The sequence below is a fragment of the Centruroides vittatus genome, unplaced genomic scaffold (genome assembly GCF_030686945.1).
Source record: "Centruroides vittatus isolate TY-2023 unplaced genomic scaffold, ASM3068694v2 contig_329, whole genome shotgun sequence".
Taxonomy (NCBI): Eukaryota; Metazoa; Arthropoda; class Arachnida; order Scorpiones; family Buthidae; genus Centruroides; species Centruroides vittatus.
The window spans coordinates 2,142,548-2,155,968 of NW_027122113.1; the positions used below are offsets into that span (position 1 = coordinate 2,142,548).

General features: G+C 28.6%; 1 protein-coding gene across 4 annotated transcripts in view; it reads left to right on the forward strand.

Moving 5' to 3' along the window:
* Tnpo (transportin 1) overlaps window positions 1-13,421 on the forward strand; it is a 75,267-nt gene that overhangs the window by 16,672 nt on the left and 45,174 nt on the right. For 3 of the 4 annotated variants that reach the window (XM_067268532.1, XM_067268530.1, XM_067268529.1), the window contains exons 2-8: window positions 4,000-4,075; window positions 9,131-9,387; window positions 9,858-10,073; window positions 10,200-10,322; window positions 10,402-10,581; window positions 11,551-11,673; window positions 11,799-11,859. In XM_067268532.1, coding sequence (XP_067124633.1) covers window positions 4,000-4,075; window positions 9,131-9,387; window positions 9,858-10,073; window positions 10,200-10,322; window positions 10,402-10,581; window positions 11,551-11,673; window positions 11,799-11,859 — 1,036 coding nt within the window. The remainder of the gene's footprint in view (window positions 1-3,999; window positions 4,076-9,130; window positions 9,388-9,857; window positions 10,074-10,199; window positions 10,323-10,401; window positions 10,582-11,550; window positions 11,674-11,798; window positions 11,860-13,421) is intronic. The other variant, XM_067268531.1, reaches the window with a different exon arrangement.

Consider the following 13,421-nt stretch of genomic DNA (forward strand, 5'->3'; position numbering starts at 1 on the left):
AGTGCTGCCAGCTAAAACACACACACCAACAAAAATAATATTGGAGTAGCCCAAGACAGCCAAAGATTGCAGCACCACAGCACTAGCAGAAATTTAAATTTGCCGACTGAAAAGCTTTTGGTTTATCGATATTCGGATAATTGATGCTTTACTGCAGTGTTCTGCAACCAGTGTGCTCTCACTAGGTGAAAGGTGTGACGTGAACTTTTACATATGCTATTAATTTCAAGTTTTATTTATATGTTAAAAACAATAATATTTAAAAATTGTAAAATTTTTAAAAATAAACGAGTTTCAAAAAATTAACTCTTTTTTATCCGATTTCGAATGAGCTAAGAACTGAGATGGACACTGAAAATTAACAAATATTCCTTACTTTATTGTTCTTTATCCATACGTTATTATCTGAATTATCCAAATGCATTTCACAAATTTCTTGTGCCTCTTCAGTGGATGAGTCTCATCCACTGAAGAGCAAAGAAATTTGTGAAATGCATTTGGATAATTCAGATAATAACGTATGGATAAAGAACAATAAAGTAAGGAATATTTGTTAATTTTCAGTGTCCATCTCAGTTCTTAGCTCATTCGAAATCGGATAAAAAAGAGTTAATTTTTTGAAACTCGTTTATTTTTAAAAATTTTACAATTTTTAAATATTATTGTTTTTAACGTATATACTAACCGATCCCATTGCTTGATATTTATTGATTATTTTATTTATATATTTTTATCACAGTTGCTGTGTTTCTTATGGTTGTATTTCAAGTGGTATTTCATAAGTGCTGCAGCACTTATGAAATAAGATGATGATTGTTATTCTTTATTACAAGCCATGTATTTTTTAAGAAATTAAATGTAAAATAAATTTAATCACAGGTGTTGATGTCTGTTTAATAATAATAATAATATGTTAGTGACATTATGTAATTATTAATAGTATCATATCATATGTTTTTGAAAGGAATAACATTTTGGTGTGCTGTGTTGAGACATGTTGAGTCATGGTGTGCTGCAAGTAGAAAAAGGTTGCGGAACACTGTTCTACTGTATTTATCAAGGAGTTAAGTAGCATCATTTTTGAAATTTTGAATTAGTCTACACTTTTTGGTTACTTTCTTTTTGTCTACAACTGTCCCCAAGTCACAAACAGCAGTGCCACTCTGCAACAAGAAGAAAAGAGCCACATGATAATGAGAAAGTTTCCTGTGTATAGTAGAGTAATAAGAACTGTACTATTTAAATTTATTTATTTAAAGAATAATTTTGTAAAATACAGAAATCCAAAGTAATAGATGGTAAATTGAGAGATATTGCAAAAAAAATATTCAAAGGTCAGATAGCTACAGGTGGAACAATTGTGAATTATGGGATTTGTGACATTGTACTTGACATTGTGATTGTAGACAAAAAAAAAGAAGGTCAACATTAAAACTGGTAAAGATGTAAAAAACAAGGAACTGTAAAAGAACTACTACTTCCAAACAATCATTCATTAATAAATCATTTTTATAAAATAGACAACTCAGTTTTATATCATTATTACTCCTGTGTTTATTCAAGCTGATAACCACTCTTCAAGTTAAAACATTCTGTTCTAAAAGTTATTTAGAAAAGTACACCAAAAGATTTGTTTCAGATGAATGTACTCTTCAAAAGGTCTGTGTATGATTCAACTATTACAAAAATCAAAGATATTATACATGATTCAATAAATGGTAGATGAACAACAAATGAACTAAATGTTTATTCTTAGAAAGATAATCTGGCCAATGTTGTTTAAAACTCAGTTTCTTGAGAAACTAACTTTACAACAGTCATGCAGATCTTCAATAGCATTATGGTTAGCTTATGACTAACTGTTGCATACAAGGTGTGATTTGTAACAGACAAGGCAAGTTACATGCTTTTTGAATTTTCACAGCTTAAGGCTTTGTATCAGAATTTGAAACACATCACCTGTATACCTCATGTAATTCACAGAGAGAATAAAAAATAAATTTTGCTTTGCAAATGAATATATAACAGAAGATCCTAGTGAAGTGTTCTGCATGAATACAGATGTACCAAGAATTGACTAATCTCCTATTGTCTCTAGCATACATAGTGACACATTGAGTATCATGGATTGCTGCTACAGTTTTTCACTGTGAAAACTGAACTTTCCTGAATGCTTTGTGAGGATTCTAAAGCCATTTTAAATGTAAAGAAAGTACCAGCTAACAGTCACCTCAAGAATGAACTGTTCCCAATCCATATCTACAAGTTCCTGGAGGTAGCTGTAACTAAACTTGAAGAGGAAGGTCTAGAAAAAGAAAAGCAATGGCGTATTGTCAATGAAGTTAAGAACAATGTCAGAGAATTTGCAAAAGTTGCTGTCAAGTCTGAGGAAAAATCTTGATCCTGAGAAAGTTGCCACAGAAAGTGAGCTCCCATATACTTTTCAACAAATTAGCTCCTCTCGTCAGTTGGCGTAGAGAAATATTTTTCATTATGTAAGCATCTTTTGGAGAAGAGAAAGATGAATTTTATCATGCAATCAATCAAGAAACGTAATATAATTTACTAAAACAAATTTCTGATGTAGATTTGGTGATGTGCTAAAAATAATGGATGGAAAAATGTTATTTTATTTATGTTCAATTTAAATCTCATTCTACTTCAGTTTGAATAATACAGAAATGTTGCAGTTTGTGGAGTTATTAAATAAACATGCGTCTTTTTCTGTTTTTTTTAGCAACTTTTTGCATCCAAAATTCCTCTCCTTAATTATTATTAATATATATGTTATCGACAAAGTGATTAATATGGGCATTATGAATAATGACCAACAAAATTGGGCTTTGTAATAAATTTCAATAATTTATCAAATTGACTGGTCATTATGAATACTGCTATCATGTAGTCAAGCAAAGTGATGGTAATATGTTGAGGAGTGATCATTCGACATATGCTAGCCAATCAGCACTCGCATCTGAGTTGCGCGTGCGTATTGCGTTTAATACTGAATTTGGCGGCGGTCGCGACTGTTTATGCTCTCAACAGCTTCCTCCTAGAGGGGAGCCACCGATTGTTTAACGTCACTGGTTATTTATTCATGATAGTTATTGAACACACATATCAAAAACTAGTATGTATCAATATCTAGTGACGTTAAACAATCGGCGGCCTGCCGGCAGCTCCCCTCCAGGAGGAATCCATCAGGAGCAAATCAGTTGCAGCTATTGCCATGATGGTGCACATAGGTAAAATTTTACCATTTAATTAATATAGTTAATAGTACTTAGTTGTAAAAGATTACATGTTCTTTTTAAAATACTTTGAAATAATTCACAAAAAATAAATATTTCTAAATGAAATAAGTGCAGTTTTTTTTATCAAATTAAAATGTTGCACTATTTAAAATTTGGTACTAAACATGATACGCACTCAACGCGATACAATCGGCAACTCAGAGTTCTGATTGGCTAGCATATGTTGGATGATCACTCCTCAACATATTATCATCACTTTGCCCAACTAGTGATAGCAATATTCATAATGACCAGTCAATTTGATAAATTAATCAATATTTATCACACTGCATGCCCTTTTTGGTCATTATTCATAATGCCTGATTAATCACTTTGTCTATAATGTATATATTATTATTTACAATTTGTAAATATATTTTAACTGTAGAAATATCAATAATTACCCAAACTGGCAAAAGAGAAATATTTACTATGTAGATTGAATAAATTAATCTTTGATGACTAGAAAGGTATAGTAATTGATTGAATTTCCTGCCTACAGATTTTTGTATTTGAAAAATAACAGGTGGAGAGTTTCATCCTAATAAGTAAACTATAATATGTAGATGACAGTTTCAAATGTTTTTAATAAAATAAAATTTTCACAATAAAATGTGGATTAAAAATTTTTAGTCTTTTAGCTTTAATGAATTATATATTCATGTAATAATTTTCTCCATATATATTCCTTAATTAAAAATTTTAGAGACTAGAAGAATTAAATACATATCCAGATTTTAATAATTATCTCATATTTGTTCTTACTAAACTTACAACAGAAGGTGAGTTTTTACTTTTTCAATAATTTTATTAATATTTATTAAATATTAATCATAATTATCCTCTAAATGTATTTATACAGTCAAATCTCTGTACAGTGATTATTGATATAACAATAAATCTCTCTATAATGATAAGAAATTTAGTTCTCTGTGCAATTTGTATTAACTTAATGTAAAACTTTTTGATTGAATTATATACTCATGTGTGATAAATCTGTTTTGCAATAATTTTTTTTTTTACTGTACTTGTAAAATACATGGTATTTTCCATTCTCTACAACAATGATGAAGCAGTATATTAAATTTTAATTAATATTAATTTAGCAATTGTTTTGAATCAAAATGTGTTGCTATCTTAATACAATGGTTAGGTAGGCATCAGTAAAGACAAGAGCATGTTGCCTGATTTAGTGTGTTTTGATATTTTAGCACCTAAATTTTTTATTTATCACTTAAAATTAATTATATATTTTTGCTTTGTTTGGCTGAAACATTAGCTTAGCTTTTGAGCAAGTTTTTGATAACATTTAACACTAAGTGACAAAAAACCAGTTTTAACTTTCTGCTAGAAAGGATCTAAACTGGCTCTTTTTAGCATTTTTTAGACTTGAATTGTATTATTTCTAGTTTTTTTAAGAAATTATAAAGCATAGTAAATCTGTACATTAGACAAAATCCAAAATCCCCACAGCATCTGATATTACTAAGTAAAAATAACTGTAATAAAATTAATTTTACTTTTAGAATTAGTGTGATACATCCTAATATGATTTCTGCAGAAAACTTGTTATGTTAAATGAGTTAGATGTTAAAAATATTCTCTTAGAAAATGTACAGGGATGTCTTACTGTTGCAAATTATACTTATTAAAATAATTACAAAAACTTTCTCCTTGACTAATTCTAAAATATAATTTCTTTAGTTTTACTTAGTTCATTTTTGACTAGAAAGATTCGGATTCTGACTGATTTTGAATTTTAATGTTTAACATACTGTATACTGTAGAAATAGTATGCAGTAAAATCACCTAAATTGTGTATTAGAGGAGACTAATAATACTACATGTTTTTCTGTTCTATCATTATCTAGTTTTGTAGAAATGGCTGTTATTTGTAGTCCAATAATAATAATTAAATAAGGAAGGGGAAACTTTTTAAAAAACTCACCATAACAATAAATATCACTACAAAAATATTTTTTTTACTGTTAAATATCACTATAGAGAGATTTGACTGTATTTTATTTGCAGTACATAAACTATAGATTATTTTAACAGCTTTTAATTATTAAACAATAATAATAGTAATAATAAGTAAATTCTTATTTGAATCCATTTGGATATTACAAATATTTTGATAAGGAAAGTTTTTGTTTTGATTATTTATAACTGTTATATTTTAATGTACTCATTGACAAGAAAAGTTATGTACCCAATTACTGCAAATATGTCACAGCTATCTCAGACAGGTATGTAAATGATTGCAGTTGTGATCTAATTTTCCATCAGATAATGCCACTAGTGTCCCTTTAAATTGTTACCCCAGTACTCTATAAAAATGTTTGCAAAGGTTCACTGTGTTCAGTTTTCAGTGCACCTTGTTTGTTGTTTAGAGGGCATATCTGTACAAAGATGTCAAAGACATTATGCATAACTGATGGAGTATGACAAAGGCTAAATCACTAAGTTGAGGGAAACAGGATGGCTGTTTTGCCAATTTGGTTACTATCTATGTTGACCTGAGTGTGAGGTGGTGTTGGAGCAGTGCATATGTGAGGGAAAAACTTACATGGCAAGCAGGCTCTGAACTCTGTATCCCTGTTAGAACATGAAAACAAAGAAATATTTAATAGTAAGACAAGTACAAATTAGTGCATTAGCATCCTTGCCTACCAGAGATGTGTGGAAGCCTCATCATAGTCCTGTCTCTTCTCATATTATTGACAGGTGACTAATAGAAAAAAATTGCATGCATGATGACTGTTCTGTTATGCATCCTGCCATGAGTAGTCCAGTTTCATCTGTTTTATTTGCAGTGATTTCTATATTTATAGGGTGATAGGAGGCATTACTCAGTGGTATATCATCAAAGAAATGAAAAGAAGTGAGAAGGGCTAGTTGGAGGGAAAGTGCAGGGGCCAAAAGTGGGTGGAAAAGTTAAAGAGAAGTGAGAAGAGGAAGGGGGAGGTCATGAGCGGCACCAGGAACTTTATTTAAAACATAAACAGGTTACATATGGAAATAATATTTACAAAAGAAAACAAGAGAGGTACAGATTTTTAGGTCTGTACATAAAAACGTGACTATAAGTTCCTTGTTCACAAAATTAGACATTGCCTGGGATAGTACCATAAAATTTACAATATTGATGTCATAATGGTGAATACCATGATTAGGTTTACAGGAAATTCTGCTTAGTGGATAGAGTTGTAACTCACCTACACACAAGTAGCTATACTTTATACACATGTTAAACGCGGGTTGAACTAGATGAAGATGTTTCTTACTCATTGTCGTGTTGCAGGTCCAGTGCCTTTGTTGGCTCAACAAAGTTTATAAGTGCCTTGAAGATCTATTTGCAGTGATTACATGACAGAAAACATGGACTAGCAGCAAATCATTTTTAATGATGAAATCTTGTTTGAAGCACCACCAATGGATGACCATTGGTGAGTGCTTCAATCTTGCTTTACTGTTGAGAAGCACACTGCCTCCATTACTGCATGCTGGTTCAAGGAGCCATCTTGTACAACAGATGGTCCTAGTATTAGTATGATGGCAGCTTTTTGAATTCTTAATTACAAATTCAAAATAATGTAGTCACGAATATGAAAATTTTTAAGATTTAATAATTAATAAACTCCAAAAATTAAACTTTGTAAAATAAATTAAATTATTATTATTTAATAAATTCGTAGTTGAATTTACCAAGGTTTAGGTTATTGATTTATTTGAGTCTATCCAGTTTTTCTACCTCCTTGATTAAAGATTAAATACAGGCCTACCTGTACTTACGAACTTTCAGACCTATGAACAATTTGACTATATGTCTGATATTTAAATTTCGCATGAATTCTGAAGTTCTTTTTCCACTCATGGAATAGTGTTGAAGTCAGTCTTTAGCCAGTAATAAATAATAAATTTTTAATAAATGATTAATGTAAATTTATTTCTATTGCATATTGTCATTTTTTATTTTTGTGCGAGTTCTGACATTCCATCGCCACTTGTGAGATGGTATTGAATTCAGTCATATTGGAGTAATTGAGTTTTTCACTATTGTTTGCAATTTTTATGATTAGTGCTTTAGAAATGCATGTAAAACAACATTAAATTTAACAGTGGAGATAAATGCAAGAAGTGTGGCTCTGTTACTTTGGAAACTAAACTTGACATTATAATAACTAAGTCAAATTTAAAAAACTGCATTTGAAACACCCACTACTAAGCAGTAGCAAGTGGGTAAATGAGAGTAATATGTTCTATTAAGTATTTTGAAGGATCAAACACTAACAATAAGTACAGTAAGACTCCACTTAATGCGGGGGATGCGTTCCTAGACAACAAAGCGCTAAGCGAAACAGCGTTAAACGAGACCATTTTAACATAGAGTAAATAGGGATAGGGAAACACGCAACCAAAAAATAAGCAAATTTTACTATAATTTTAAGTTATTTTTATATAAACTTTTGCATAATAATATATGTTAAATAACACATTACATTTCTGTGCGCATATGTTTAAGTTAATTTTTTGTGACGAAGGTCCTAGCTCTTCTGAAATTTTTGTTTTTTATAAAGAAGTCGTATAGTTTCATTGGTCACTTTCTTTTTCTTTCCTTAAGCAAATGTTGGTAGCAGGAGATTGCATCCAAAATGCCTTGTTTTGCTTTGGCATTCTATCAAAATCTGGATCATTCGGTACAATTTGATCAACGATTTCAGTTATCGTTACCAAAGAGTTTTACTAAGGAAATCTATAGAGAAATTTTTTGGGTTCTTTGTCTTCAGAATTTCTATTTTCCAGTTTTACACGAATTCCTTGTTCTGCCAGTTCTTGAAGGTTGTCATTGATAAGGCTCTTACCAGAAACCTGCAGTAACTCTCCAATATCCTGCTCGTCTACATCTCCTGTATCGATTATGTTGACAATTTTGTCAACCTAATGATGCAGTGATAGGCTTTTCTTGAAAATTCTTGGATGCCTCCAGCCATAACTTCTTCCACCGTTCATGCATTTATCAGTTAATTCTTGCCGAGCAAAGTTGATATTTCTTATGGCATCCATGATGATATATTTTTCCAAAATTGTATGAAATAAACATAGATTTAAGGGAAGTACAGCACTATGACGAATTGCCACCTTTTGCTAATTTGTTCATGTTTGGGAATAATTGTATTATATACAAATTAATGAAATACCACGTTAATTTGAATCAGCGTAAATTTTGAGCATTTTTTAGGCATCAAGCAGACCGTGTTTTATTGAATCAGCGTTAAGCGGGGTCTTACTGTAGTTATTTTGTGTACAAATGTACATCCTAAGTTAGTTTTTTACTTACAACAATACCCTGTGAACCTAACCTGTTTGTAAGTAGAGGAGCACCTGTAATATATAGGGAGTTGTTTAAAAACAATGTTTCAGTTAAGAAAGGCTTTAAATATTTTTCCCATTAAAATATTCTGAAGTTGCAGATATTGAATGAAGTTCTGATATAAAGATCTTTGCAAATATGTATCTACCGTGTTTAAGCTTAAACAGCTAATTATCTAGCATTATACAAAATCAATTAATGCAGATGTTAAGTAATGAAATTTAAATATCATAAGTTTTTAATCCATATCAATTTTTGAAATTTGATTATAAAAAGTTTAATAGAAATTTTTGTTCAACTTTTTATAATTAAATATAATCTAGATAAGATTATAATTTCTGTCTTGTGAATTTTGATAATTGATAAAAACAAACATCTTCAATTTATCTTAACATTAAAAATATAAAATTTGAGTATTGTTTGGATTTACTTTATAATTTAAGCTTTTTATTTGTGTTTTTAGATGAACCTACTAGGTCCCTAAGTGGCTTGATTTTGAAAAATAATGTTAAAGCTCATTTTCATACTTTTCCTCCTGAAGTGACAGAATTTATTAAATCAGAATGTTTGAACAGTGTAGGAGACCCTTCTCCTCTTATAAGAGCAACTATTGGAATATTAGTAACAACAATTGCATCCAAGGGAGAATTGGCAAATTGGCCAGATTTGCTACCCAGGCTATGCCATCTATTAGATTCAGAAGATTATAATGTTTGTGAAGTATGTTAATAATTTTTAAATTCTTTATGTAAACTTTAATTATGTATTTAATATTTTACAATCTAAAACATGTAATGTAAAATCATTGAATTACCATGTGTGTATAGGGGTCATTTTAATATAGAAATGTTAATTATTGCTAAAATTAATTTTATTCTATTTTACTAACATTTAAATAAATAGTTTAAAACCAAAATTAATATTAAGGCATAAAAAAACAAACTAGTGATATTTATAAAGTTATATTATATAAAATTTCATGTAAGTTTATGTATCCATTTAATTAATGCTATTAATATTAATAAGTTTGAGTATATTTTGAAAATGTATTTGTATTTTTATAATTTATAGATGTTTAGTAATCTGTTATTATTTAAAATGTTTAACAGTAACTGTTACTTATTAATTTTATTGTTTAAATTATAATCAAGTAATTTATTCTGATTTTTTGTGGTTAATTCTGGTTACAGGGAGCATTTGGTGCACTTCAAAAAATATGTGAAGATTCTGCTGAAGTTCTAGATAGTGATGCTCTTAATAGGCCATTAAATATTTTAATTCCCAAGTTCCTGAATTTTTTTAAGCATGCCAGTCCAAAGATAAGGTCACATGCTATTGCCTGTGTTAATCAGTTCATTATGAGTAGAACACAGGTTTTGATGTTACATATAGATGCATTTTTAGAGGTAAAACTTTATGGATTTTAAATATTTTTAATGTATACGAAATGTGGTTTATTTTAATTATATAGAAAAATGTTTCTATTAATTTATTTAGTCTTTAAAAAATAAAAAATTAAAATTTTTTTACAGAATTTATTTCACTTGGCTTCTGATGAGGATCAAGAAGTAAGGAAAAATGTATGTAGAGCTCTAGTCATGTTGTTGGAAGTTCGTATGGACAGGTTGATACCACATATTCATAGTATTATAGAGGTAAAATTTAAATAATTTTATTTTGAGAACGAGATGTTAAATGTTTAGTGTTTTATTAAATGTAAAATTATTGAAATAGTATATGTTAATGAGAAGCCAAGATCAAGATGAAGGTGTAGCACTTGAAGCATGTGAATTTTGGTTATCACTAGCAGAAGAACCCATTTGTAAAGATGCACTATCGCCTCATCTACATCGCCTCATTCCAAATTTAGTTAGAGGAATGAAATATTCAGAACTAGATATAATTCTCCTGAAGGTAAGGATAAGAAAGGAAATAAATATAGTTCTCTTAAAAGTTACTGATTATTTATTGTTCTTTAGAAATAAAAATGCAAAATTAATTTTATTATATTATCAGCAATAGTTTTTAAAACTGACATTTTAGAATATTTTTGTTTTAATGAATTAATGTGCATATATAAATGGATTTCAAAAGATATGTCTGAAGCATTTATCATCACTCTTTACATACAAAGTATTAGTGAGAGGAATGTTTATGAATATATAATAATATTTCTGATTATTGATTATTGTATGCATATATGAATTGTAACAAATAAATCATTTTTAGCAGATATTTAAATAAAATAGTAGTAAATAAGATTAGATAAAAATAGATAGAATATGATTATTCTATGTTTATAACTATGTTTATAACTTTACACGAATTATCTTTCAAGTAAATATTAGATATCATTAAAAATAAATAGTAATTTTTGTTTTTCAATGATTGACACTGACTTTAATATTTCATATCCATAATGTATAGTTGTTTAATTTTTTAAGTTATTGATAGGGACATAATTAGGGAAGCTTTTTCTAGTTCATATATAACTACTTTATGGATGCACTATGATTTATTACATAGTAAATTTTAATAATTTATATACACCATTACACTACATAAATTCATTATTATTTAAAGTCATAGAAACTATTGTTTTTTTCTGATTATAATAAACTATTTCTATTTATTCTTTTTCATTAGCTTCCTATCTGATCCTTTAGTTTTTGTTTGTATGCATTCATTAATTTTTAGATATTTTCTCCTTTCAAATAAATTTTTTTCTTTCATTGATAACTGTGGGTATTATAAATTTTATTGGATTTATAATGGAATTTACCTTATTTTATTTTAAACAATTGATTATTATTTTCCTTTATAATGTTTATTATCCTCCAACTTTCACTTATTTAAAATAAAATGAAATATTTAATTTTATAGGGGGATGTGGAAGAAGATGAAATGATTCCTGATAGGGAAGAGGATATAAAACCAAGATTCCATAAATCTAAAACGCACAGTTTGAAACATATGGATGATAATGCTGAGGTGATATTTCAAGAAGTACTGGATATTCTTTTTTAATTTGTTAAATACATATATTTACTATTTATTTAATAATATATATTTTATATATATATTATTATTGTTTTTGATTTGTTTTTTTAAATAACTTGTATATTTTGTAGGATGATAATGAATCAGATGAAGGATTGGATGATGATACTTCATTATCTGATTGGAATTTAAGTAAGTTTTTATAAATGTCAGTATCTAAATATTTGTGAGTTGTTAATTTATGTAATATATCTGTAATGTTTAGGTGATAAATATCTTGGCTAGTTGTAAAAATTTTTTATGAATTTAAATGTATGTATACAGATGCATTTCTATGTGAAGTATAAGCAACAAAGATTTGAAAAAGATGTTGAATTATTTAAATGTAGAAGTAAATAGTATGTATTACCCTCAAAAGTTTAGATAATTGTGAGATACAGCTCATTGTTCAAATGACATTATATGTTAATCATCTTACTGTAATGTTCATATATGTAAATATGGGAATGTGGTAACTGATATAATACATACGTGCAAGGTGCCAAGAGGAAAATAGTTCACAACTAAGGAATAATAAGGATTTCTCAATTGAAATCAGGAAAAAAAAAAAAATAGCAGTAAGACATAGCTTCTATTATGAAATGGAGTTTATAAAACTCTGAACAAAAAATGAAATTTTTATATCGATAAAGTATGATAGACTAGAGATGATATACAATAAGTTAGTGTAGAGTGAAAAAATGTCTATATGTAATATTTCTAGAATTCTTAGTGCTAGAACTTAAAAAATACCATATTTTAGATCAAAAACAAATTCTAATTTGGTTTACGCATTATAATAGAAAACTACTATTGATGTCTGAATATATATAAATGCAAGGTTGCAGTAGGAGTGTGACCAGATATCAAGGAGAGATGAATAATTGACAGTAGTATTTAGTGATGAGAAAAAAAATGAAATTAAGATAATCATGATGGCTGGATGTGATATTGGCATGGCCTATAAACAGGATTGAATCAAGGACCAGAATTAATTTTGAGAAAAGAGTCAGTTTTACAAAATTTGAATAGAAAGCAAATTATCAAGACACTCAGCATAAGAAATGAAAGTTACATTTTAAATAGACTTAACAGTAGTTAATATCTATTTTTTATAATGATCAGGATGTCTGCTTACTTGGAAAGCAGTAATTATTAGAGAATTTTACAACCTTGTCAGTTTTTTTTTTTTTTACTGTTTATCATGCTTTTTATGATGTCCCATCTTCATCTATTATTTCAGTGGGTGTCTTGAATCTGTGAAAAATAAGTGTGCACTATATATTTCCATTCTTTATTTTACTATAATGGTGAATCTCCATCTGCCTATGCCAGGAGAGATTATGGGTCTCCTGTATGAGTTTAATTATTTAAATTGATAAAAATTTTATAAATTTTCAACACCATATATGTGTCTTTGATATTAGCTGTATTCAGTATATGACCTGATACACAAAGCTTCTGGATCTGCTGAACTGAATGATATCAGCAAGCAATCAGTGGCTGACTGATTCTACAAGTTCTGAGTCAGTCAGAAAAGATGGTCTAGAAGTGCTTTTAAGATGACTGTTTCCAGTAATGAATTAGTCATGTTAAAATATTTAGATGAAAGTAAGAAAGCTATAGTTAAAGTTTTTCCAGATACTATAAAATAATAAATAGATCTGAAAATGAACTTTGAATTCACAAAAATTATGTGGAATCAAATTTTCCAC